At 33.8% G+C, this 27,175-nt stretch overlaps 1 protein-coding gene across 3 annotated transcripts in view; it reads left to right on the forward strand.

The window, feature by feature from the left end:
* Lrba (LPS responsive beige-like anchor protein) overlaps positions 1-27,175 on the forward strand; it is a 561,905-nt gene that overhangs the window by 135,368 nt on the left and 399,362 nt on the right. For all 3 annotated transcript variants that reach the window (XM_059265566.1, XM_059265567.1, XM_059265565.1), the window contains exons 31-33: positions 4,263-4,341; positions 5,620-5,753; positions 9,619-9,680. In XM_059265566.1, coding sequence (XP_059121549.1) covers positions 4,263-4,341; positions 5,620-5,753; positions 9,619-9,680 — 275 coding nt within the window. The remainder of the gene's footprint in view (positions 1-4,262; positions 4,342-5,619; positions 5,754-9,618; positions 9,681-27,175) is intronic.

Consider the following 27,175-nt stretch of genomic DNA (forward strand, 5'->3'; position numbering starts at 1 on the left):
CCTGCTCTGTGTCATTTTATCCGCCGTATTATGTTTGTACCTTGTCAGGCACTCTTTCACTTGGAATCCTAAGTCCACAAAAAGTTCTCTCTTGTATTTAGTAACTATAACTGGGAGATTTGGGGCATATCTTGACTTATTTGCCATTTAAAATAAGATAATCAGATACATAAATGAATAAATATTAAATTTTATTTTCTTTCTATTGGTTCTAGTAGAATTTTGGAAAATCATTTATGGATGAGCTGATTATTGTTATTATATTCTGAGCAGGGAAGTTCATTCTCTCTCTCTCATACTCTCCCTCTCCATCTCCTCTTCCCCTTCCTTCTCCCTCTCCCTGAGGTCTTGCTGTTAGCTCAGGCTAAGCTAGAATGTGGTATAGACTGACCTTGGACCTGCAATGTACCTTTTGTCTTTGTCTCCTCACAAAGATGACTATTGTTCTTAATTTTGTAGTGAGCCAGGAACAACCACAAAAAGCACTGCTCAAATTCAGTAATACATTACTGGCTAATAAAGCAGTACTTGACAGACAATTCATAGATACAAATGGGAATTGAAAGAAGCCATCTAAATATAAGATGCACAATGAGTTTATAGCAAGAAGGTTTAAAGCATTTGGAAATTTTAATATAAAAAAGATCTCCTAAATTTAACATGCACTATGATCAAAGAACAGCTAAGACTAGATAGACTGACCCAGAAAAGGAATTAAAGTCTGTCCAAGTTTCCCTCTTGAAATATTACCATTGAAATAACTTTGTATTTTAGTTTAAAATTGGTAGTTTTCATATTTACATTTTATAACTGTATATATTATTAAATATGTAATTAATACACTCAAATATTTTAGTATAGAGATTTAAGATTTTGCTTGGAATGATATAGCTTAGCTTCTCTAGACTTTTCATCTCAACAGTGGCAACTTCTTTTTAGAAGAGGTAGAAGACAAACATCAGAGGAGAAGATACCTACACCCTTTCTGTTTTGAAAGAAAAGGAAACTAAGTTTAAGTAACTATATAAAAATCTGGGGCATTTAAAGTTACTCATCAGCAAATATTTAATTATGTACAATATAATAGGTTTTTGTATGTTAATATGCAGTATTTAAAAATACTTTATCATCTTTGCTCTGATGTTTCAAAGTATAAATAATAAAAACAAAATTGAATCTAACTCAGCAGTGGAACCAAGTGCAGCATTCTTTAGTAATTTGTGCTCTGAGTGCTTGCTCATTTGCAAAATGTAGTATCAGTCTTTGCTCTGTATAACAATAAGACTAAAAGGTTTGTCCTTATTCAGTCAATAAAAAAGCTTTATTTCTTTGAATAAGCTTTTATTGGGCATATAGACTTACCCCTGACATCAGTTTCAAACACTTCCTCTATATCTTAGATAGGCATTTTCTGGCTATACCAATTTTGTCCTGTTGGGATGTTTCAAGCATAGTCATGCTTCAAGTTTGAGAAACAGATCAAACATATTAGACCTCTGAGAGTGCATAGATTTTAGAGTTCTGTTTATTAGCTTGTGTGTGTGTGTGTGTGTCTGTGTGTGTGCATGTGTGTGTGTGTGTGTGTGTGTGTGTGTGTGTGTGTGTTTTGTAAAGCTTCATTTATTTACTGACTTTTTTGGGCGATTCTGGTGAAGGGCTGTAGTGGAATTTTGTCTCTGTTTACTCTCACATTGACCTGGCACCCTTGTAGGTTACAACTTGACAAATGGACTGCAACTGCCAGCATAGTGTACCCATTTGTACTTGACCACCTCAGGTCTTTACTACCATGCCAACTGGACTCCTGAAATTCATTTGGCCCTATCTTCAGAGAGAATTTAATATTGCGTTTTCTCCTAATACTGGCTAGATAGCAATGACTCTATTTCCATTCTACTTCTACCTTAGATTGATTGGTAGGCTAATCCTGTATATTTTGATTCTTAAGCAGAAACTTATTTTCCCTTTTATTTTCTTGAGATTTTAAGAACTCTTCATACCTCAGAATTATTTTCCAGCTTAGTCTTTTGGATTAGTTCTTCAAGTCTTACTATTATGTATTTCTATTCCTATCCTTTCTTAGCTCAGTGTAGCTAGAGTTTTCCTGCCTTGCCCACAGTCAGGACAAATCTTTGTCACTTGCCAGTCCCCCAGCCGCTCAGACCCAACCAAGTAAACACAGAGACTTATATTGCATACAAACTGTATGCTAACTGTTCTTATAGCTTAAATTAATCCATTTCCATAAATTTATACCTTGCCATGTGGCTCGTGGCTTACCGGCATCTTCACATGCTACTTGTCCTGGCGGCGGCTGGCAGTGACTCCTTTCTGCCTTCCTGTTCTTTCTTTTCTCCTCTCTGTTAGTCCCACCTATACTTCCTGCCTAGCCACTGGCCAATCAGTGTTTTATTTATTGACCAATCAGAGTAATTTGACATACAGACCATCCCACAGCAGCTCAGGGCTATTTTCCTGGCCTATTCCTTTTTTTTTTTTTTCCCCTGAGACAGGGTTTCTCTGTGTAGTTTTGGTGCCTGTCCTGGATCTCGCTCTGTAGACCTTGCTGGCCTCAAACTCACAGAGATCCTCCTGGCTCTGCTTCCTGAGTGCTGGAATTAAAGCATGGGCCACTGCTGCCTGGCTTGGCCTATTCTCTTATCTGGTCAAGTTTATGAACAGTCGTTTCTTGATAATGTAAAGACTTTTGTTTAGGAGAAAACAATTTGAACACTTTATACAATAAGAGGTTTGAATTGTTTGTTAACAATATTAAGATATAAGCATTAAAGATTATGAAGAAACATTATTTCAAAAGACTGGAATGGAACTATATAATGTAAATTCATTTTATTCAATACTTTAAATTAAAACATTTGGAGTAAAAATGGTAGGAAAGAGAGGGAGGGTGAGAAAATTGACCTGTTTAAGTACAGGAGTTGGGATGATTAGGAGAATTATATCTGCAGTTCACATTAATGAAACTCTTCAATTATATGTTCAGAATCTCCAGCTGCTAGAGGTAGCTGGATGGGAAGGATGAGAGTTGTGCTCTTTAAAATGTGCTGTACGGTAGCTGGAAGTGCATTAAAAATATCAATTGGAGGGGCTGGAGAGATGGCTCAGAGGTTAAGAGCACCGACTGCTCCTCCAGAGGTCCTGAGTTCAAGTCCCAGCAACCACATGGTGGCTCACAACCATCCATAATGAGATCTGGCGCCCTCTTCTGTATACGTAATAAATAAATAAATCTTTAAAAAAAAACAGTGTTTTAAAAATATCAACTGGAAGCCAGATGTGGTGGTGCATACATGTAATCCCAGAATTTATAGGGTGGGGTACACATAGTAACTCAAACATACGAGGTTATTCTTGGTTGCATTGTGAGTTTGAGGACAACCTGAGTTACATGAGACCCCGTTTTAAAACAAAACTGAAACAAACATCAGTTGGAAAAAATAGACAGGGGAGGTGGTGGCTAGTACATGCATGCCATGGTCTCAAGGTATGGCTTCCCTGCCCTAAAGTCCTGGAGGCTGGGGAGCAGATCAGATCTTCACCTTCTCGTCATCTAGTGGGTGAGCTCTGGTGTCCACTAGGCTGTGTGAAACTCCTCATAAAAATCTGTGCCTTGTTACTGTCTCCTCTGTGATCTTGAAAAAAAAAAAAGGTATCAATTGAAATAAGTGCAAGAAACCAAGTCATATTGTAATTAATGAAAACTCATATGAGAAAGTGTAGATGGCACGAAAATAACGTAAGAACTGTTCCTCAGTTCTTACTCAGTAAGAACTGTTCTATGGATTGTTTACTGTGTTAGACTCTTAATCATCATGCTGTAGTACAAGTTCTCTGATGACTGACCAAAAGGTTATTGTCTTGGTGATAGTGGTACAACTATTTAGAGCTAAATTAGAATTTTACTTTCTAATTTTTACTTCATTGAAAAGAAAGCTTTTGCTTGTTAGTTTCTATTGGTACCAAATAACAGAAATTGAACCTAACCCAGTGGATCAGATTCTATCAATACTTTGCTTCTTCTATACTCCTTGGATAGGAGGATTGCCTAGCACAACTGGCCTTACATACAAGTGTTTAAGGAAAAAATTTTGATTTATCAAAATACTTTATCTTAAGTGTGATACATGTTTGAAAAGAAATACACTGTAATCCATGTTTGTTGACTGCGGTAAAGAGATCATATTTGTTTAAATTGTTGTATCTAAAACCAGAAAATTACTGTGAAGTGCTTTCCTTTACAGGAAGTAGATCACCTAATGCAAAATTGCCTTCAGTCCCAGCGGTTGGCTCCGTCCCACAGGACCCAGTTGCCCACATGAGGTATTTAAGCTATTCACTTGGGAACTGAAATTTGTGTTTTTTCATGACTCACCCTTTCCTCTTCCCTCCCTCAAATACTTTAGAAATTAATTTTATTTCAAAATGTTATGTTGTAAAATGTTTATGAGGAACTTTTAATAAAATTGCTACATGTATGACAAATATTTTTATGAGCTCATGGTGTATAATTATGAATTGTTAGGAATTCATTGTTCTTTTTCTTTAAAAGTGTTAAAGTGATGTGTCACTTATGACCACATTAATACTGTATCTTACATATATTTTGACTTTTAATTTGGAATGTATGTTTCAGAGTTTAATTTTAAAATTTATAGACTTATTTTCAACCACTATACCTTAATTGGTCAGAGAATTCTTGGTTTTTCTTAACATAACTGCCAAATCTCTGTCTCTCCAGGGCAGTGGGGTACTTCTTTGAAAGATGTATATTTGTGGGATCACACATGCTTAAAAGTTTCTGTGAGGCACAGGGAAAAACCTGTGAGGAGGTGGTTGTGGAGAGCAGAATCCCTTAGGAGGTATTTGATAATTTCAATAGGAACTGCGCTGTGTGTAACATAAGCTGGAAGTACTATTGTGAACCAAGATATGCACTGGCTGCTGACTTGTTTGCTGTACAAAGCTCTGGGTACTTGTCAGTTTCCTGAAATACAGCATACCTGTGTATTTTTTTTAAACCCATTAAAAGTATATGATTAATTATATGTGAACATTTTTGCATACTCATGCAAACTTAATATGTTAATTGAGATATTATTGTTGTGTAGTCTGTGATTTTTCTAATGAGGTTATTTAGATCATATTAGAGAGAAATTGTTATCACTTGAATAAAAATATCAACTGCTTTTTAGAAACATTTACATGCTACAACTGATAACTTAGAAATGGAGACATGATTTTTGATCTCAACTTACTGATAGCTTAATCAGAATACTGATAGCTGAGTTTGATGAGCAGATAAATTAGATGAGGTCTTGGGTTAGTTTGAGTTATAATGAAGTCATAAGAAAGTACTTTTAACTCGTGCAACTTCCAGTAAGAACTGATGCTCGGAATGGTTGTTTATCAAGGCTGTCTTTTAGGACTTGGAGTGGAAAGATGTATCAGGGTGAAAAAGGACATTTTAAGTAGAAAGCTAGTAGACACAACAATGTGTCTTTTGGTCATTTTTATTTTTCATATAACTTTACATTTCTATGGAAATAGATTTCACTTTGGAACATAGGAAGCTGATAACTTTCAACCTCTTTCTGTTAGTATCACAGAAAGGCTAGAGCATGCACTGGAGAAGGCAGCTCCTCTGCTACGAGAGATCTTCGTGGATTTTGCACCTTTCCTTTCTCGGACACTTTTGGGTAGTCACGGACAAGAACTGCTTATAGAAGGAACAAGTAGGTGGTTTTCCCTTATTCTGTTTGCATTTCTTTACATTACAAAGTAAAGTAAAGTTGGATGAGAAATGTCTGCATCTTCTCAATATTTTTGCTATTGGCAAGGCCCTCACACATCTGTGACTTTTGAAGACTTTATCACTTTATATTTTAATCTGTTTTAGTTTAGTTTTGTTTTTGTTTTTAACTAGCAATTTGGATGAAGTATAAAAGTATTAGGCCAAAGCAGTAGTGTTTGTTTTGTAGTGCTGGAGGTTGAACTCAGGATCTTGTACATGCTATGCAAGTGCTTTACCATTGAGTTTCGTTTTGAGATCAAGATTTAGTTTTTTAGTATAATTAAATTAACCATGGGTTAGAGAATTAGGGAGACTGGTGTAACAGGGTTTTACTTGAATTTAAGATCCATAGAAACTTGGTGTGGTAGTGTACACCTTTAATCCCAGCACTTGGGAGGCAGACACAGGTGGATCTCTGTGAGTTCAAGGCCAGCCTGGTCTACAATAGTGAGTTCCAGGACAGGCTGTTACACAGAGAAACTCTGTCTCAAACTACTCCTCTCCCCGGAAAAAATCCATAGAAAGAGCCATATCTTGCCACATATTAGTAATGTGGACTGCATTATTATTTTCTGCTGGTACAGTGATACTTTACAAATAACAGTGGTACTGTAAACTACCCTGCTCATATCATATTTAGGTGAGTAGGTCTCTTTTAGGTAGGGTACTTTGAAGTTGTCTCACTAAAGAGCATGCAGAGGAAGATTGCTGAGGAGACTAATTACTGGGCTACTTAGAGAATGGATGAAGGATAGTAGTTCTTTATCTCTCTCTCTCTCTCTCCCTCTCCCTTTCCCCTTCATCCCCCTCCCTCCCTCCTTGCTTCCTTCCCTTCCTTCCTTTGTTTCTTTCTTTGTTTCTTTGTTTCTTTCTTTTTTTTTGGTGTGAGGCATTGTGTAGGAAATGTCATGAAATATTAGAGAAGATGACACAATTAGGTGAAGGAAAATTCACCCTGAATTTCCTCAGGCAACAGGAATCAATTCAACAGAAAACAACTTTTCAAACAACTGATTCTATTTAAGAACTTACCAGTAGAACTTGGGAATCCCAGCACTTGGGAAGTGGAAACCCCCAAATAGGGAGTTTTAGACCTGGCCTGGGCTACATGAGAAATAGTTTCAAAACAACTAATTTAATAGATTAACTTAAAAATATCAGCTGCTGTCCCCAATGTAGAGATTAGAAAAGTCAAGCTTGAGAACTTTTATTAATGATAATCAGAATTAATTTTTTTTGAATATGGTTGAGCTATAATTACTGAGTTTCATTTGTTTGGGGGTAGGATTGATGATGTAAGGTAAGTACTGATAATTTACTAAAGCTCAAGGATCCTGGTAGGAAATCCCCATTTTTTTCTTCAGTGTCCTAAATATCAGTTTACATTTGGCGATGCATAATCTCATTTCCAGAGTCCAAAAGTAGCAGTAAATTCATTTGAAAAGAAATTTCTAATTTTAGAAATACTTCAGTAAGTTTTATGTGTCAATAATTTATTTAATAATAGATTACTTGATGTAATTATAAAGGACACTTATTTATTAAAATAATACAATTTGAAAATAATTGATTTAAAAATGCTGGGAAGTATGAACTGCAAGACTTTTTAAAGCTTAATTTTTGTTTCATGTATCAAATAATTATTTTTAAAGTGGTATGTCCACCTATGAACTTTCATCTTTATTCACAGTTATGTATTTGTGTTTGTAGCATGAGTGTCCTTTAAGCAGATGCTTAGTGTGCTAAGTCTAATACCAGGTCTATGACGTCTCTCCACTCTACTCCTCTAGCACATTTACTCCTCTGCAAAACCACATTAATTGTTCAAATAAAAGAGACCTTTCATTACCATTATTTTTCTAAGCACTCGACTGTTCAGTGTATGTTTTCTTTATGTTGAATATAAAGATTATATGTATTATATCATTCTGAAATAAGACTGAAAGTAAACAAGTGTATATACATATATTTTTCTATGTAAGTATTGAAATACCTGTATGTGTGGTAGATCAAAGAACATTGTATAAACCTTTTTAATTTTGGTTGCCTGAAGTCTTTTCTGTCTCTGTTGTTCATTATACATGTGAACAGATGTGAGAAGGTCCAGATTAGAATCCAGAGGTGGTAATTCTGGTTCCTGTGGATTTAATTAATTAATTAATCCAATGAAGACTAATGACATAACTGTGATAGGTTCAGAATTGAGTCACTACGAGAAATTAGGTGGTTTTTGTTTTTGGTCATTTTTCTTTTATTTTTGAGATTATAATTACATCATTTCTTCCTTCTCCTTCCTTCCTCCAAACCTTCCCATATAACCCTTATTGCTTTCTTTAAAATTCTTTTTTTGTTAATTGTGGTATATTCCTAAATATAACCTGCTGAGCCTGTATGTTATTTTTATTTGTATTTTCAGAACTAATCAATTGGTCTCGTGTAACCAATTGGTGTGCTTTTCCTTGGGGAAGACTATTTCTTCCACTCTGAGCAAGAGGACTAGGTTTTGAAGTTTGGGTAAAACTAGGCTTGTATCTGGGTTACGTTTTAAGAAGTAATAGAGTTTCAGACAACAGAGGTCCAGGCCAGCCAAGAAAGATGGTAGCTCTGTCCGTTCCTTCCTGCTCGGCAGCCTTGGCCTGAGGTGTTTTAGATATCTTAGCAGTGCAAACCCACACTTTAGTTAATGACCTGCTTGCTTTATGCCTGCAGCACAGAAATGCTATGTAGCTAATTTTTATGCTACTCCCAACATTGCCCCTGTCGATTCTAACACTGGGAAAAATGGTTCTCACTTTTCTAAAGAAAATAAAAGGTCTGTGTAAAGCTTTAAAATGCTAACCTGCACCTCTGTTCAACTGAGGGATTATTATTTAAAAAGAAGAAAACTAAAGAGCATAAAGATAAGAGATAGAGAATGAGTTGTCTATATGTGGAAGAGCTTTAATGAAGTAAAAACATGGAAGGAATATCATAGTGTTTTTAAATGTCACTAGGAATTATTTAATACAGAATTAACAGTTGTAAGTTTTTGATCATTATAATTCTGTTGGGTTATCCAATCATTATAATTATTGGAATTGCTTTTTAAATATATTAGCTATAGCAAATCCTTTGAACTGCTCTTTGATTATATTGGGTATTTAAACTAAATAACTCTTTAGATGGCCATTAATGAAATAAAAGTTCCTTCCTAAGGATATTTTTAGTTAATCTAAAACAAAACATAGAAAGGAAAATGTAAATAATTAGTTTATAGGAAATGAGGAATACATAACAGACAATGGCTTGCATTTCTGTTAAGGTTTAGTGTGAGGTCGGAGGTCAAGGTACTAATAAGAGTGTTTGGGATGTCTGCTGCCATGAAACAAAATGGAAACTTGATTGATAGCTAGAGGGTTGAAGGGAGAGAGTGTGGTGGAGAAAGCAAAGGTCAGGGAGCCATTTCCCTTCTCTGCATGTATAATGATCAACCTTCACAACAAAATGTAGATGATCATGGTCAATATTGCGTATGTTGCATTTCTATGAGTATTGTGAAATGTCATTACTGAAGAATTCATAATAAATGTTTGGGTATTTTGAAAGTTAAAATAAAGTAGTTTACAGAACTGGTAGTTTTGATACCAGGTTTAAAGTAATCACAGAGTACTTTGTTTAGTCACACAATCAAATGTGTACAGGTGTAGTTCTTAGCACAATATTAACATTTTAGTTTAAATTGAATTTGGACACAAATAGCATAAAAAGTGAATCTCTGGCATTTTTTTTTACTTTGTGTTTTTAGAATAACCTTCTCTTTTAAATAGGTCTGGTTTGCATGAAGTCCAGCAGTTCAGTTGTGGAGTTGGTTATGCTGCTTTGTTCTCAGGTGGGTACAAACAAGATTAAATGTCAAAGGAAAAGTCAACCCTCATGTACATTTGTTTGACAGTAAAGTCATTCTTGCAGTATCAAGTTTTTGTAACAAAGTTTTATATGATGTGTTAAAATAATTTTAATTTCTATCTTCAAATGATTACTTACATATGGTATAGATGATTTTGAAGCATGAACTGAGAGAGAGAATTTAGATAAATGAGAAAAAATAGTTTTTAGAATTGTACTAAAATTCTTGGATCAGTTGATCTCAAAATGAATGTCTTTGCTCTGTGTATTAAGGTTATAGAAATAGCTTTATTTATGTACTTTGTGGAGTGCCACTGTGATTCCCCTGGGAATCATGGGTTTGCCTCCCTTTTGTACAGGGGTTATAAAATGAGTAATAAATAATTTTGAATCCTTGTCCTTGTTAATTATTTTTGACATACACAATAGACTTGGGAAAATATCAACGAAGATGTAGCAGTCATCATCATAAAGATGTACAAAACAAATTCCTCAGAGCAAGATTAATTCCAGTGTATAGAAACCTTTTGATTAGCTTTAATGATTTTTAAAACTTAAAAATTTTATATCCAGTGATGTTTTGTTTTCTGTTTTTCAAATAAACAAAGGAATGTTTTCATTGAAGGTGTTTTTTTTTTTTTTTTTTTTTTTTTTGTAGTCTTTTTAAAGTGGTATCTTGCTGGTAGTAAATTCCTCTACTTAAAACTTTAAAATAGCCTTTTTTAATAGAAAGGGTATTGCTTTAGAGGTCAAGGGTTTTGACCCATTTCAACACCTTTGACCTTCATTTACAACTCTCATGGTTTACTTGCCTAACGAATAAGGATAATACAAAATTAATGTTTCTTTGCATCGATTTATTCATTTTAGTTTCTATGTTGCCAAATTTATTTAGACTGTGCTGATGGACATTTCATGAATACAAATTAAGGAATCATAGAAGGTGTGAAAAATCAATACTATGTGTTATCAATAAAGTGCAATAAGAACAATTACTTCTAGAGAGTGTAGCTAATGGAATTTTATAATGAACTTGTAAGGAGCAGTTACATTTCTTAAAGGACTTATTATTCTTACATTTTGCGAGTATTCTGTTTTTATAATTTAACCATTTTCATTAGAATGCACTTTCTCTAAAAGCTTACTTAGTAAAATTTCTCATTAAGCCATCTGATTTTAAATAATTGATTGTTTATTTCTTGGATAGAAATCACTACATACAGTTTTATACCTGCTTGAAATTACTTCTCCTTTTAGTATTCACTATTTCTTCAGATGATTATGGTTTTGTTGTTTATAGTGGTATAGTTGTTTCATATGTAAATTTTGATAATGAAGTTTAACCTTTTAGTTTAGGATTGAATTTGGTTTGGTACATTGAAAGCTACTTCAAATATAGCACATTATGTATTTGGATGTCAGAAGCTGCACAGATAAAGAATGACACATGATAACGCCTATTTGTCATGGATGTCACAGTGCTGCTTAATGCTTATCTGATCAAATGGCATATGGAGATCACTTAGAAGAGTAAGTTGTAAAAATCAGAAATTCTCAGGCTTTTGTTTGAATAACATATATTGTTGGGTATTTGAAGTCCTCAGCACTTTTTTTTATGAGTTCTTCAAAAGTCCCATGGCATCTCTACAAGATGTAACACAGTGTGAAAAATGATGTGAAAAATGAAGCTAGAATTAGCTCCAGATGTATACAGATTGTTCCAGGGTGATAATTACATTTTTCACTTTGAATTTTCCTAATTCAAAGAGGTCAACTTGGTAATCACAAAAGTGATTTATTTTGTTAAGAAGTGAACTGTCTTTTTCTACCTGAAAGCTAGAGAGATATGAAATTGAATTTCAAGAGGACATTTTGCAGATCCTGGGTGGGGATGTCTTGAGTTTGATTGATAATTTTTTTTAGTGTGAGATAGGGTGGGAAGTAAAAAGCTACCATCTTGCTAAATTTTTAATTAATTTTTTAAGAGGAGATGGAGAGGATTGAGTGCCAAAGATCAAAAGATCAGGTCAAAAACTCCTTTTTCATCACATAAATAATGGGATATGCTTATGAACTTAACATCTGCAAATTTGATTTAGAACTTTACAAATTAGTTGGTGTTAATTTCATGGCAGTCAGCTATATTCTGATTATTTTTCTTGAGTCTATTCACGACTTATTTTCTTTTCAAATTTTTAAAGACAAGGTGTTTAACCATACTTTATTACAAAATATAATTATAGTCTCCATTTAGTCATAAGAGCTGATCATAGGTGATCTGCTGTCAGTAGACAAAATGGACCACTATATACTTCTTTAAAGTTCTGACGAACAGTATCCTTGTTACTGGTTGATTAAGCATCATTCTATAGTTTATCCTATTTAAAACATCTAGCCTATATTAGTAGGGTTAAAAAGCTCTCTTAATGTTCAATATTTTGCTTTTGAGTAAAGTTAATTAACTCATCTATTGCATCCCATATCAAATAAGTTCTAGGTAACCTCTAAACACTGATTTTTTTTAAAATTAATTTTTTCAGTGTTCGCGAATAAATCTTGGTTAGGCCTTGCACACATTAAGCAAGTGCTCTGCCACTGAGCCACATCCTCAGACCAAATTGCTTTATGTAAAATGTAACTACATTCAGTCTTTAGGGAAGTACATATTTCTAGACAGAAAACAAAGTTGAAAAAGTTTTCAGCTATAGTTCAAATTCATTTTGTCAGAAAAAATACAGCTTACTAATGTTCTGTTTGTATATAAACCTGTTAATGAATGTAAAGAAAACATTAAATAAATGTTTCAAGTAACATTACTGCAGTGCTGTATAAAGTGCTTGTATCATGCTCATTTGACATTAATATCATTTTTGAAAGAACTGACATTGCATTCAAGGCCACTTTATAAAAGTGTTGTGATGCTCATCCTAATTCAGTCTGACATACATTCCAATAACACTACCTCCCTTCTTGGGTTTAAAGCTGAATTTATGACTGTGCATTGTGAAGTGCATCATTTAAAAATGGTTTCAACCCAAAACATCTAATAAATAAATAATGTGTATGGCTACTCAGTAGTAGACTTTCTAGACTAGAAATCATTCCATCGGATACTCAACAGTCCACTATCGGAGAGGGCTGTCAGATAAATCTTGTGGTAGCGGCATTCATGTCCTGTAAATCACATATTATTGTCTGAGCCTTCTGCCAGGTCATCTATTCTTTTCCCATTGATCAGAAATGCATACAGTATATAGAAAAACTAGCAGCACCATGTAATCTGGCTAGGCCTCCTGTCTGAGTTATTAATTAGCAGCAAAAGGTTATTTAAATGTTTAGCCTAATTAAAAAAATTAAATCAACATTATTGATATTTTTGGAAAAATTTTCCTCACATGAAGGTAATGATAAGGTTTGGTGTTTTCTTACTCAAGGTTTCTGTGTCTTAGAATTACCAGTTAACAACTGGTAATAGTCACAAAGCAGTCAGCATCATTATAGATTTTTAAATTTTATTTTATGTTCATTTTTTGGTCTGAATATTAGTAGAATATTCTTTTTTCTATAGTTTTCCTATTGTCTAGTAAGTTCTGCTTCTCTGTTTTGACTTTATCTCTGTGGAATCTATAATATTTAATGCTTTTGTCCTTGCCTTCTAGTTCCTTAACATTTCCTTTCATAATCATGATGAGTATCTTATTATGAGTATGTGAGTCACACAAACAAGGAAATAATAGAAATGTGTGTGCATTATTAGGTGATTGGGTTTTTCAAGAGGTGGAGTTTGAATGTCCCATACTGTCATCTTGAAGTTCTTAAAGTTACCGAAATGTGCTATCATTTTTCTATGTTGGCACATGATTTTTCCTTCCTTATTAGCTCCTCTTATAAATGATAACTTTTGTTTTTGTTATTTTGAGATGGTCACCCTAAGTGGCTCAGGCTGTCCTGGTACTTTCTGTCTTAACACAAGTGAACTTCAAACTTGTCATCTTCCTGCCTCAATCTCTTGAGAGCTCGTATTACCAGTATGTATTGTGAAGCCTGTTTATGCAGTGCTAAGGATTATTTAGTGCATGTTTGTTAGGAAAACACTGTACAGATTGATCTATATGTGTCCAACCTCAAGTCAACCACCTACCACCCCCACCCCAAATGAATTAGTATCGTAATCACACTATTTGGTCCTGCTCAGGTGTTAGTATGAAGTTTAGAAGCTAGGATCAGAACACAGCTTATATCTATAGGAAATTATATATATATATATATATATATATATATATATATATATATATATATTGTTTTTGATCCAATTATACTGTTTAAACTTCGGTGTATATTTATTTATAAAGGCCTGAAAAGCCTAAAGACAATAATGGAGTGAAAAAACACCAAACCTTATCATTACCTTCATGTGAAGAAAATATTTCCAAGCATATCAATAATTTTAATTTTTTACTCAGGCTAAACATTTAAATAAACTTTTACTGCTAATTAATAACTCAGGATGCCTAGCCAGACTACATTATTAGTAAGTGATGTTTATCTGGATACAGAAAAATTTCATTAAATGTTTGTTAAATAAGTAATAAATACTAGCAATAGCTTTTTTTGTCTCTTGAGAGAGAGGGATGTGGTTGGGAAAGGGCCTTTCTAGCTATCTTAGCCTGGCCTGAATCTTGTTCTCCTCCTGCTTCAGCCTTAAATTCTGGGATTACCAGCATACTGTACCAATAGCGTAGTAACCTAACTAATGGCTGCTTTGATTGTACAGGAGCCGATACTCTTCTTAGTCAAAATCCTAGTGGGTGTTTATTATGCCATAAAAATACCTTTTAAATGTGTTTACTTTTACTGTAAACTAGGATAAAAATAACTCCAAATCCCAGTAGCTTTTACTCATTGTCAGTTTTTAGCTTGGTTGCCCCCAACATTTGGTTCACAGATTAAGTGCAAAGGTTGAAGTTAAATTGATAAACCTAAGTATTGTTTTAGTACTTATATTATATTACAATTCTTGTCCCTTGTTTTTTCAGTACATATTAATGGCAACAGGCGGATAACACTTACTAGATAGTGGCTGAATAGATTAGTATGCTTGCCTATTTAGGTAAGGTGTCCTCATTCATATTAATTCTTGTGTTTTGGAGTCATTGGAAAGTATTTCTCTGATAAGCAGAGTCCATCTTACTCAGAAATTATCTTATTCTAATTCTACTGTAATATGCAAGATTAATTTGAATTCTGAATTCTTGCTCTACTTTGAAGAAAAGACATGATACATGTTGAGTACATATTAACTGATGAGCTTTAGGTCTTAATTAAAAGGAGGTGATGACTTCCTATTTATTTATTTATTTGTTTGTTTGTTTGTTTTCCAGACAGGGTTTCTCTATGTAGCTTTGCACCTTTCCTGGAACTCACTCTGTAGCCCAGGCTGGCCTCGAACTCACAAAGATCTGCCTGGCTCTGCCTCCCGAGTGTATTTTTTATTTTTGCTCTTTGATCTCTGGTCTCACTGTGTAGCCCAGACTGATCTAGAGCTAGCAGTCTTTTTGCCTTAGTTTCCCAAGTGTTGAGATGACAGGCCCCTGACTCTATGTTAGCTCCTAATGACCTCCTTTGAGGAAAATTTGTGCACATCCCCTCCCTCCCTCCCTCCCTCCCTCCCTCCCTCTTTCCCTCCCTCCCTCCTTCCCTCCCTCCCTCCTTCCCTCTTTCCCTCCCTCCCCCATTTCTCTCTCTCTCTTTCTCTGAACTACATCTGTTATTTTTAAGCAACTTCATTGGTCTAAGCCTAACATTCATTTCTTACATCAGACCTGATAAACAATGTGAGAACTATTAAATCTCAGGTTTTTGAAAAATGAAACACTTATATAAATAAATTAATATCTTGGTATGTGGCTGGATTTCAGAAAATCCAGTATTTTTTTCTTCTTCCTCAAAGCTGTTTGCATAGCAACAGATTTAGAAGATGTACTAAATGTTGAAACGTTCTTTGATGTACTGTAAATATTCTATTTCCTTTGTAACCAACCTTTTTTATGAGGTAAATAGTACTTTGGGGGGTAATTGACTTCTTTAAGATTGCTTTATATGTGCCATGGTCCAACCAGGATTAATATAATTTTATATTTACACATTTTTATTATTTTATTCCTTCCCTTTTTGATGTTTTTATACTTCTGTAGAATATACTTTTAGAAAATTAGTTGATATAAATGGACTGTTTCTGAGCTTTTGTTATTGTCAGTACCTGTGATCTTTTGATTGCTAATGGAATGAGAATCAATAGCATAGTCTGTACCATTAATATGGGGGGAAAATCTTCCAGTCTCATCACCCAGTTCTCCCATAAAGAACTGTGTACGTTTGTAACTGGAATATGCAGTAAGTGGAAGAATAGGTATCCTCTTCGAAGTATTCAGAGCTAATTTAAATTTCATGCAGTGTAAACAGTTGACTTTATGTGATAGCAGTAAGAACCATCCCAGAATAGATATGAAGTTTCTAAACTCTATGGAGGATAGTTGAATTTATCATAAAAATCTTAGAATCACTAACAATTAAAAATAAGACACCAGCTTATTAACTACTTCATGCTTAATAACCACCTAATGTTTTGAATTGTTCTAAAACTTTATAAAAAATAACTTCATATTTGAAGGTAGGAACATATGTCCATACAACAGCAAGCATATACAAAAATCAAAGTAAGTAAAGTATAAAGTATCATTTTTCAAGAACAAAACGTGTCTTAAAATGTTTAAATCAAATTGTAGGTTAGTGAGCATACACTATACACTGCTCTTTATTTACGTTTTGATGTAGACTGTCCTTTGATATTAATTAAAGTGCTTTTTACGGCCAAAGAAAAACATAATTTCATTTTTCATAGTGGGCTTAATTTGAAATACAGGCATCCCGTTGATTCACCAGCACACTAGGATTTAGAAAACACAACTTTGAAAGGTACATTTTGTGGAATGGGCAGTACACCCTGTGGCTTGGCCGTCTAGTCAGAAGGATGAGACCATGCTGGCTATGTAACGACATCTTTGAACATTATTCTCAAGGGTGGTAAATGCAAAACAAAGTAATATCAACTGGCACTTAATTCTGCAAGTTCCCTGCTGATTGGGGTATTCAGTGAAATGGAACTCTTCCTGACAGGAAGTCAGCTAGTGAGGATGGAGACATTTGAAAATAAAGTGTGTTTTAATTTGACTCCCTGCTGTTTTACAACTCCTCTTTTAAATTTTGGATTAAGAAGAGAGGAAAAGGGAGGAACACAAATGGGAATATCCAGAGTATAGCATTTCTCTTTGATTAATATAAATGGGAGTACAGGTCAATATCTCTCTTTCATAGTTGTTATGGCTTGGTGCTCACCTTCCTATTCCAACTTTAAATCAGTCTACTAGCTGTGGTGTTACGAAATGTTTGCTTAAAAATATAGTTTTAAATTTCCTTGGTTTAATGTCAAATCCTTTGACTTTTTAAAGGCTTAACTGTATTCAAGTATAACATTTTTTATACAAAGTATATTTATGGTTCACTAATGGATTTCAGTCAAAGTAGTTAGTTAAATTTGGCCATCCCAGCTTTTTAGGACCCAGATTCACATATTGCTTCTCTTTAACACATTTACACTGCTTGACTTAGGTAGTTGTTGAGATAAGATTGTTATGTAGTATATTGTAGTACCTTCAAGACAGGTGCAGTTAGAGTATTCTACAGGCATTCCATGTATTGTGTCTTTGTAGTGCCTAATTTTTGGTCATGCCACTATCTTTTTTTTTTTTTTTTTTTTTTTGGTTTTTCGAGACAGGGTTTCTCTGTGTAGCTTTGCGCCTTTCCTGGAACTCACTTGGTAGACCAGGCTGGCCTCGAACTCACAGAGATCCGCCTGGCTCTGCCTCCTGAGTGCTGGGATTAAAGGCGTGCGCCACCACCGCCCGGCCATGCCACTATCTTATGACACGAAAGTTATAAGTTATAAAATGATTCTTACAAAATAGGAAGTTTGAACCTTGACTTAGGCCTAAATGAAGCCCTAATCAGAACCCTGAAGCTAGCTAGTTACTTGCTTTTGTGGTAGCAAAAAAAAAAAAAAAAAATATGCAGGGACAGTGCTGAGATTATTGTTGTCTCCATTTTGAGTTAAACAAGATAAAAAGGAAAATGACTTTGGCCATTTTTTGAAAGAAAAGATTGAGGTTGGAAAATGCTGTGATGACTGATTTTGAATATTCATAAACATTTTTCTTCCTGTTGATGGCTAACAAATTTTGTAGCCTTGGGTGAATCAATTTCTTTTTATATTCCAAAGACTTGGTTTCTTATAGAGTTCTGTGAATGTACTAAGATCTTGTTATATAATATTTATAAAAGTATACATAAGTGCTCATGGGACAAAATAGGGCACAGTTTAAACTTATTAGTGCTGACTTGTGTTTTCAGAATACAGAACCTTCTCCCTGTATTAGTATTTTCATTGCCTCCATTTTCCTTTCAGGAAGTTAATTTTTGTCTTATATCTTTATCTCACAAAGTAAAATAACACTATTTTCTTCTTCTCTATGTTCTTCTTTTCTGAGATTATTATATATTTTTTATAATTATATGTTCTGTCTAACCTGTTTTCATCTTGAACCATAAAGTATTAACTTTCTAAGAATTTCTCATAGCTCAGCAATTTTTGCCTTTCTTTCCAATGGGTCACATTGGCTTTCTTCCATGGATGCCACCGTGATTCCATCACTTCCTGTTCTTATCATGATAGCTCTTCCTAGGAAAGTATGTATGGTATGCCAAATATGGAAACAATGATGAGTGTTAAGAATCTGATGTTTTAAGGTCTTTGTAAACTTTAGTTCTCCTCATTTGTACCACATTTATTTTAACATAATTCATATTTAATTTCATTCAAAACTGTAACAAAACTTTCTGACTATATTATTATCTTTACAAATTTGTGTAACTTGAATTTTGTCAGGATGGAAAAAGGACAAATATCTTTGGAGAAAGTTCTCTTAAGAATCTGATTCTGGCTTCAAAAATTATGCTAAGTACACAAGGTGATAAATTTGTTCATGACTTGATCTTACTACTTACAATATGCAGATTTGCCGGGCGGTGGTGGCGCACGCCTTTAATCCCAGCACTCGGGAGGCAGAGCCAGGTGGATTTCTGTGAGTTCGAGGCCAGCCTGGGCTACCAAGTGAGTTCCAGGAAAGGCGCAAAGCTACACAGAGAAACCCTGTCTCGAAAAACCAAAAAAAAAAAAAAAAAAAAAAACCAGACAAAAAAAACCCAATATGCAGATTTATCAAAACAGAACATTTCATATTTAAATATATACAATTTCAGTTAATCATAACTTTGAGCATCGTGTTGAGACAGAAAAAGCTTCAGATTTAAGAGCATCAGATTTTAAGGTTACTTTTATTGCTATTTAAGCTATGTTGTAGGCGGAAGAATGGCTTACATCATGGTGTCTATCCAAAGCAAGTTTTTGGAATTCTGTGTTCTACTAGGTATTAGCTAGCGTATTATTAAGAGTATTGATAAACATTTGAAGATTACTGAATTATTCTGGATTGAAAGTATTGCTCCTTTTCACAACCAACGTTATAGTGTATGATTGGCCTGTGGGTTATGGCTCAACATCTATGAGAAATTTTTATTACTTGTATGTTTCTTATATGGTATGTGTTTAAAATTTGAGACCAGAGTTTTATGGGTACATGTAGTATGATGTTCAGATAATTTTAGTTCTGAAGATACATCATTTCACAGCATAAACATAAATCTTACTTGCTCATGATGAATACCAACCAAATGTCTGTGTGTTTTACAATTATCCTTTATTTGAAGTTAAACTGAATTAAAATCTCATTTTATATTAACCTTGATGTATTTTTCAATGAATTACATAGTATATGTTTATGGTGGTTAGTGTGCAGCATAGAAGACTCCAAGTAGTTAAACAGCAGGAAAGTTTTCTGCTTTTAGTTAAAAACTGCTGTTTTCTGCATGGCCTTATTTACCACATGTTTAATTCTTAATGTTGTGTGCTGTGGGACTGTGCACGCAAAAGGCAGCATAAAGAGCTCTGCTTCTAAGTCTGTGGCTGTTACTTGCTACACAATAATAACGGCACTATTTTATTAGGTTACTTGTAATTAACTTCAGCACTAGACATCCATATAAATCATTGGTAATCTGTTTTCTTTAGATTTTTATTTTTTTAAAACTGAGTTAATGTACTTGTTTCTGTTTTTTTTTTTTTTTACATATGGATTGAGGTTGTAATTGCTTTTTGGAATTAGTCTGTCACAAAATAACATACATGTGCTTTGAAGAAATGATTGAGGCAAGCTAATGAATTTTATATAACATTTTATAAAGATTTGTTACTGAAATAAATATTCAGAAGTAACATTGTTTTGTTGTGAAACTTAATAAATAGTGATTTTTATTTTCCCAACTCAAAAAGTGTCTAGACATTTGAACAGTTAAAGTGACAACGCTTATTAATTAGAAAATATTTATACTTTTTATATTAAAAATTCTGGCATGGTAAAGATATCCAAATATATCAACTCCTGTTTATCAATTTATAGAAAGTCTTTAAATTTCAAACATTTTAAATTTAAACATTCAAACCTTCATATATTTTATTTTTGCATATATTTGATGATTACTTCTTTACATATTGACTGAGAATTTATATTATTTTATACTCATACTTTTTAATACTATTAGTTTATAATGTAATAAAAATTATGGAAACATACCTTTTATAAAAATTAAGTCTAAAGAAACATTTCTATATGTATATGTCTGGCTGAGTTCAAGGTAATAGTGTATATTAATCCAAACCAAAATTGAAAAAAGAAACCATGACTGTATATGGAATATGCTTGTAAATCTGTAGGAGAGGCTTTAGAGAGGCATAGGTTAATTTAATCACTTATATGATATTAAAGTCTTTATTTGATCATTGTTAAATGAGTGTTAAGTGTATTGAGGGTAGAAATGGGAGCCATGAAGAAAAATAGACAGGTCATGAAACTAATGCTTTAAAAAATAACTTGACTGGTAAATACTTCTTATTACATTGAGTACATTAGATAGCTTAAAAATGTTTAAAAAATAATTAGCCATTTTATATAGTTGTAATGGATGTCTTTCATGGTCTCCCTCCAGCAGTCTTTAATGAACCCGCCTTGTAATTTCAGTTCAGGCTTTGAGATTCCCTGAAGACTTGACTTCAGACCTCAAAGGGCAGGAGTTGCCATATGTCTGGAGAAGCAGAGTTGCCGAGCAGACTGACCATGTACTAATAGGACACATTTATATAGCTCCTGAGTGTGGATCCCTGATAGTCTTAATTATGATCATCTGTTGCGAGCTTGTAGCTAGACAAGGTTAGAACAACTTCTGCTATCCTTGTAAACCATGCTTTCTGTATTGAACAGTGAAAGATATGAACAACGTTGAACTGAGTTAGGAAATTATTAGAAAATCATTATTGATTAAAGAGTATTCTTATACATACTTGAAAATAAATGTTTTATGTGCTTGAGCACAGCTAAGTTTTCTAATTGAGTATTTTAAATAGGATATATTTATAATAATTAGGTATTTGATTATGTGTTATCCTATCTTTTGCAGTTTAAAAATCTTTATAGTTTATACATTCTATGAATAGTTACTTTAAAATATCCAGTTCCTTGTGTATAGGGCTCCATTTGATTTTTTTTTTTTGCTAACTATTATGAAATTGGCTGTATGCTCAAATTTTAATAGAATTAATTTTCTCTTACTTTTAACTTTACTCATAGAAATATACTATGCTTAATATATAAATGTGTTCACAAAAATGAGACTAGCACTTTTCAAAGGGCAGTTACCTGTTTTACGGTCACTGAAAGACATCTCATGTGACGAAATGATGAAATAAGATTTTTCCTTTACAGTTCTGCTGTATTCCTTCCTGGCATGTGCTTATGGTAGGAACAGTATGTTAGATGCACTGTTGAGAGAGTGCTGACACACAGGCACATGCTGCTGAAAAGTCACTGAAAGTTTCCCTTGTGCACTGAGGGCCACTATATCCTTACCAACAGCAAGTTTCGCCTCAGTTTGGTCTTTAGTCTCGTGTATAATGTTACTCAGTTTTATGTTCATACATTTCCTTCTTTATTCAATATCTCCTCTCTGACCTGTTTCTTTGACTCATGATAGTGTTTCTGTCATCTCTTTTGGTCATTTGAAGTATATCAAATCCTTTTCGATTTTTTTTTTTTTTTAACAAAGAAAGGTAACTATAACATTTTAAAAATTAGTGTAGGCATTTAATTAAAAATGCAAGCCCTTGCTGAGTAGAGTGTCATTGCAGTTCAGTTCCTCAAGTATCTGAGGCAGGAGGATTGCTTGAACCAGCCTAGACAACATAGCAACATGGCTTTAAAAAAGAAAACCCTGGGCCATGTGATGTAGCATGTAATTCCAGCACGTGGGAGCCTGCTGAAAAAGGATTATGAGTTCAAGTTCAGCCCTGACTATATAGAGAGTATGAGGCCAGGCTGGGCTACCTGAGACCTTACTAAATGAAAGGAAACAAAGTCACCATATGTGCACATATTTACATACTCCCTAATAAACAAATGAATGTATACATAAAACCCAAACCAAATAACAAAAACCATTAAACAAAGCCAAAATAAATTAAAACCACTAAGACTTCGACTTTTTTTTTTTCATAAGGAAGCAAAATAGGTAATTATGAGTTTGGGTGTTTGTTAATTTAGTCTTTGTTCCTTTCTTTTATATTAAGCATGTTTAATTCCAAACTTCACAACTTATTTTAATGGATTTTAGTATTCATAGAAATTAAGGTTATTTTCATTTGATAGGTTAGAATATTGACTTTAGAAAAACAACAAATACTTAATAATCAATATATAATACATTTGTATTTTCAAATTTTGTCATGAGTATTCATGAAACTTGAATGCTCCTGTTATTTGGAGGTTTTCAGAATAAAATGAGATAAATATATATTGTCTATATAGGAAAACATGCATATATCAAGGAGGTCCATCTACCCACATGCAGGCATGAGAAGCAGTCAGGAACCCTGATCCACTCACCTGCAACCAGGGATGTTTTATTTAGTTGTATGTCTTCACCAGCCAAGGCCTGTGAGGACATCTGCATGGGTCTCAGATTCTAACAGAAGCCCTACGCTTAATTACTGGACAAGCTGTGTCAGATAGACCTGGACCACTTCTCTGTGTGGCCTATGGTGATTTTTGGGAACTGTCTTTTTTTTTTTTTTTTTTTTTTTTTTTGCACTGGTCTGCTTTAGCTTACCTGGACTTATTCTAATATCCTCATCTCTACATAAGTTATTAAAACTCTGGTGTGCTCAGCACCTGTGGTCCTGCGTGTCACATTCTGAACTGCTGGTGAAACTGTCCCATCTAAGATAATGACATTTTACCTACTGTAGCATTTCCATAGGCATTCCTGATATTAGTTATAAACAAAGAAGCTGTATGGAGATAAAATAGGTGTTCATCTGGACCCATAGACAATGTAGCATGATGTATGCCATGATGCCAGTGGACATTCTTTTTTTCAAAAGACAGCCTATAAAATTGGTAAAGTTAACAGACTTGCCCTTTGTATAAATAGCAATTTAAGGACAAAAAATATCATTAAAAAGCAAGACAATCTAATACCCACCCACAAAACTCAAGGAGAAGGGGAAATGGCAACTTTCTTAAAAGTCTTTAAAAAAAGTTCAAGGAAACAGAACAAATACAAAGAAATACAAATAATTCAGTGAAGTAGAAAAACATTTCATGATATGAATGAGAAATTTAGCAGTGAGACAGAGTCCATAAAAGAATCAAACATCTTGGAACTGAAGAACTCAATAAATGAAATAAAAAAAATACAATTGAGATGGTTGGCAACAGACTATATATAGCAAGCAGAAGAGCTTCAGAGCTCAAGGTTTATCCTTTGAAATACTAGTCAGATTAATCATTAAAGAATGAAGAATGACTGTGGAACTTATGAAAATGAAACTCCTCTCAGTGTGGAATGAGATTAAACTGTCTGTTTTCTCCATTCTTATTCAACATAGTAATAGAAATCCTAGCCAGAAGGCAAGAGAAAGAAAGAGCACCTGAATGGAAAAGGAGGTGGTGATGTTGTCTGTTTGCAGATGACATAATTTTACATGCACAAAACTCAAAGGATATACTAAGGTTTGTTAGAAGTGATAAAATCCTGTAGTACACAAAATGAACATACAAAATTCAATAACATTTTATATACCTATAGTATGTTTAGAAATCAGTCCCATTTCAAATTGTTACCATAAATAAATAGAAAACAAAAACTAAACTAAGAATAAGCTTAATTCAATAAAAGTTGCAAAATATGGATTAAAAAATTAATAGTAGAAATAAGAATGGGGAACAGGTATTTATTTCATATCAGGTCCCCCTTTTTTGCAATGATTTTTTTTTAAGTACAGCCAGATTATTTCTAATGATTCCTGAGTGGTTTGTATAGTAAGAATAATTTTCTCTTAAAGCTATACAATAACCTCTCTTTTTTACATTGATCAAATTGAGTGCCCTATCCTATTGTAGAACTATTTCAGCTAATGAATCTACCTATTCCTAGATCTTGGTGTATGTGGTTTTAACAGGTACCTTTCCTGGTATGCTGATAGGCACCATGGGTAGCTATTTTGTCCCCTATGCCAGGGAGTATCATTTTGATCTAACATTCTAGCCTGTTGGGGACAAGTGGAGATGTGTCAGCCATCTCAGGGCCTTTGGCCTGTCTGCCAATTGCTGTTGGCTCTTGCATCATTAATGCCTTAACTAAATGGTAATTCCTGTCTGGGTACCATTAAGTTGATGATTACTAGATCCAAATATAAACAGGTACCCATCACAGAGTCAAAGATTTAACTCAGGATACAATCAAGGGGGAATGATGTGAGAGCCAAAGTTATATTTTAAGTTTTAGTTGCTTGCCTAAGAGTCCATGAAACAAAAATGCCTCTGATATCTAAGCCCCTTGCCCTAAAACAGATAGTTCCTGAAATGCTGGAGGCTTTTGTTTATGGGAGATAGCAAGCCACATGTTTCCACTCCCTAAACAAGTTTTGTTGACCTATCTGCACTGGATGTGTCTGATCACATGTGGGCAGGAACTATGTTAGGATGAACTCTTGCCCCTGATTGGATATCGGCAGGAGGTACACAGGCAGGAAGTACATCAGGATGTATGCTTGCCCCTGGTTGGATCTCATGGGGAATGTGGTGAATTACGGGTTTTGCTTTTTGAGCCCCTAAAAAATGTGACTTGGGGCCATTCCTGTGAACCTGGGTATGGACCTGGCCAGAGCCCATTCACCTGGCCAGTATTTAATTAAAGCTTGCTTCATATGTGGCTTTAAAAAAATTAAAGTTGATACCAAAATCTAGAGAGATATTCCATGTTCATTTATTGTTACAAAAGCTAGATGTTCATATTACTGAAAGAGATGTACGTGTTGTATTTATCATTCATAGGAAAAGATAAAAGCAATCCTAAAATTGACATGGAACCTCAAAAGACAATAAGCCAATTCCATCTTGAATGGGGAAAAAAAACATAGCTGAAGATCTAACAATTACTAACCTGAAATTAAGTAATAGTTTGTTGTGGCCAGAATATCACAGTCTTAGCTTAAAAATGGGTACAAACATCAGTGAAAACAGAGTAGAGAGCCCACATAGCTACAGTGAATTGAGTTTTACCAACAATAAAAGCAATACTGGGGAAGACTGTTTTGGTCAGTAATCAATACTAACAAAACTGGATATTAATTTCCAGACAGACAGATTCAACTATTATCTGTCTTTTAAGATATACAAAAACCCACTCAAATTGGACCCAGGACCTAAATATAATACTTACTACCAGCAAACTGACATTAGAGAATATAGCAGAGACACTTGAATGCTTGTGTGCAATGCTCTTCTGGGAGAATAATAGGCAAGCCAACCACCAACAAGAATAAAATAGATAATATAATCATCTCAAATCATAAAGCCTCCAGTTGCCAAGAGAAACAGTGATGGGTGAAGAGTCAATATATGTAGTAAGAGAAAACGTTTACAAACTGTTATCTGACAATAGATTGGTATCTGGAATATATAATGAGCTGAAGGAAATTGAGCAGCAACTAGAAGCATAGAAACTTAAATCATCAGAGTTTACTCTTATTATTCCAGCATCTGGGAGGTGGAGGAAGGAAGATGAGTGCAGACTGGTTTGATTAAATAGGGTGTTTGAGGCCACTTTGGGCTGCATGAAACCCTATTTAAACAAAATAGAAGCTCCAAAACCAAATTTAGGTCATTGAAGAAATTCACAAATTATTTGAATAGACATTTCTTAAGAGCAGATAGAACAATTTCTAAAAAGTATATAAAAATAACTAGCTTATTAATCATCAGGGAAATTACTCAAAAAGTTAAAAGTTAATCTAGAAAAAAATTTATGTCACAAAATAGGATGTTACTGCAGTGATTATCAAAACTGATGAATTCTCAAAATAAATTGATAGGAAAAATTACATGTAATGAACTTTATCAAAGTGTGGGCTGTGCTTTTGAACATGTTAATTTTTAGGAATTACTTTTATCTTTTAAACTTTTTCACTTGCAAAATATAGGCAAATTTGTATAGTACCTTCACTAAATACATTTTATGATGCTTAATTTTTAGAAAACTACAGTTAATCTCAATATGTTAGCATTCTAAATTAATTTAAATAAATAATTTGTATGTTTATTTTTCTCCATATTTGAGAAACATAGGAATCAATGTAATATCATTAATAAAAGCTTTATTCTCTCTTAAAAAATCTTTATTTCTATCAAAACACATACTTTACATTTTGTGGTGCTCTGGTAGTCTTGTTGAATGTGCTCATATTGTCACTGCATGACTTCAGAGCATTAGTAACCTAAGAGTGTGTTTTAGTAAAAATTGATTCGGCAACAGTTATGGTCCTAGGATGTGATAATCAATTAAATATAGCTTAGGCACAGGTATGAAGTTATTGACTCTGCTGCTTTTTGAGGCCTTCCTCTTGAAAGTGCTCAAGTGTGTTTTGAAATTACTTACTTGCATTAGTGGTTGGATTTGAGGCTTTTAACGTGTTTTCATCAGGACCTCTTGGGAAAGGATAACAAGACCTTTAAATGTACTGTGCGTTTTGTATCACTATAGAATTGTAAATACTGTTATGAAATATTGAAATGATCATGAAAGATGATGACCATTAAGCTTTTCTTTCAACTATTAAAACTCACTAAAGGTTATATTGAGCTGTGGTTTATAAAATTGTTTAGACTAACGCCTTGTTGATAATTGTTTTTGAGT

This window comes from Peromyscus eremicus, chromosome 6 (genome assembly GCF_949786415.1).
Source record: "Peromyscus eremicus chromosome 6, PerEre_H2_v1, whole genome shotgun sequence".
In the NCBI taxonomy this organism is placed as follows: Eukaryota; Metazoa; Chordata; class Mammalia; order Rodentia; family Cricetidae; genus Peromyscus; species Peromyscus eremicus.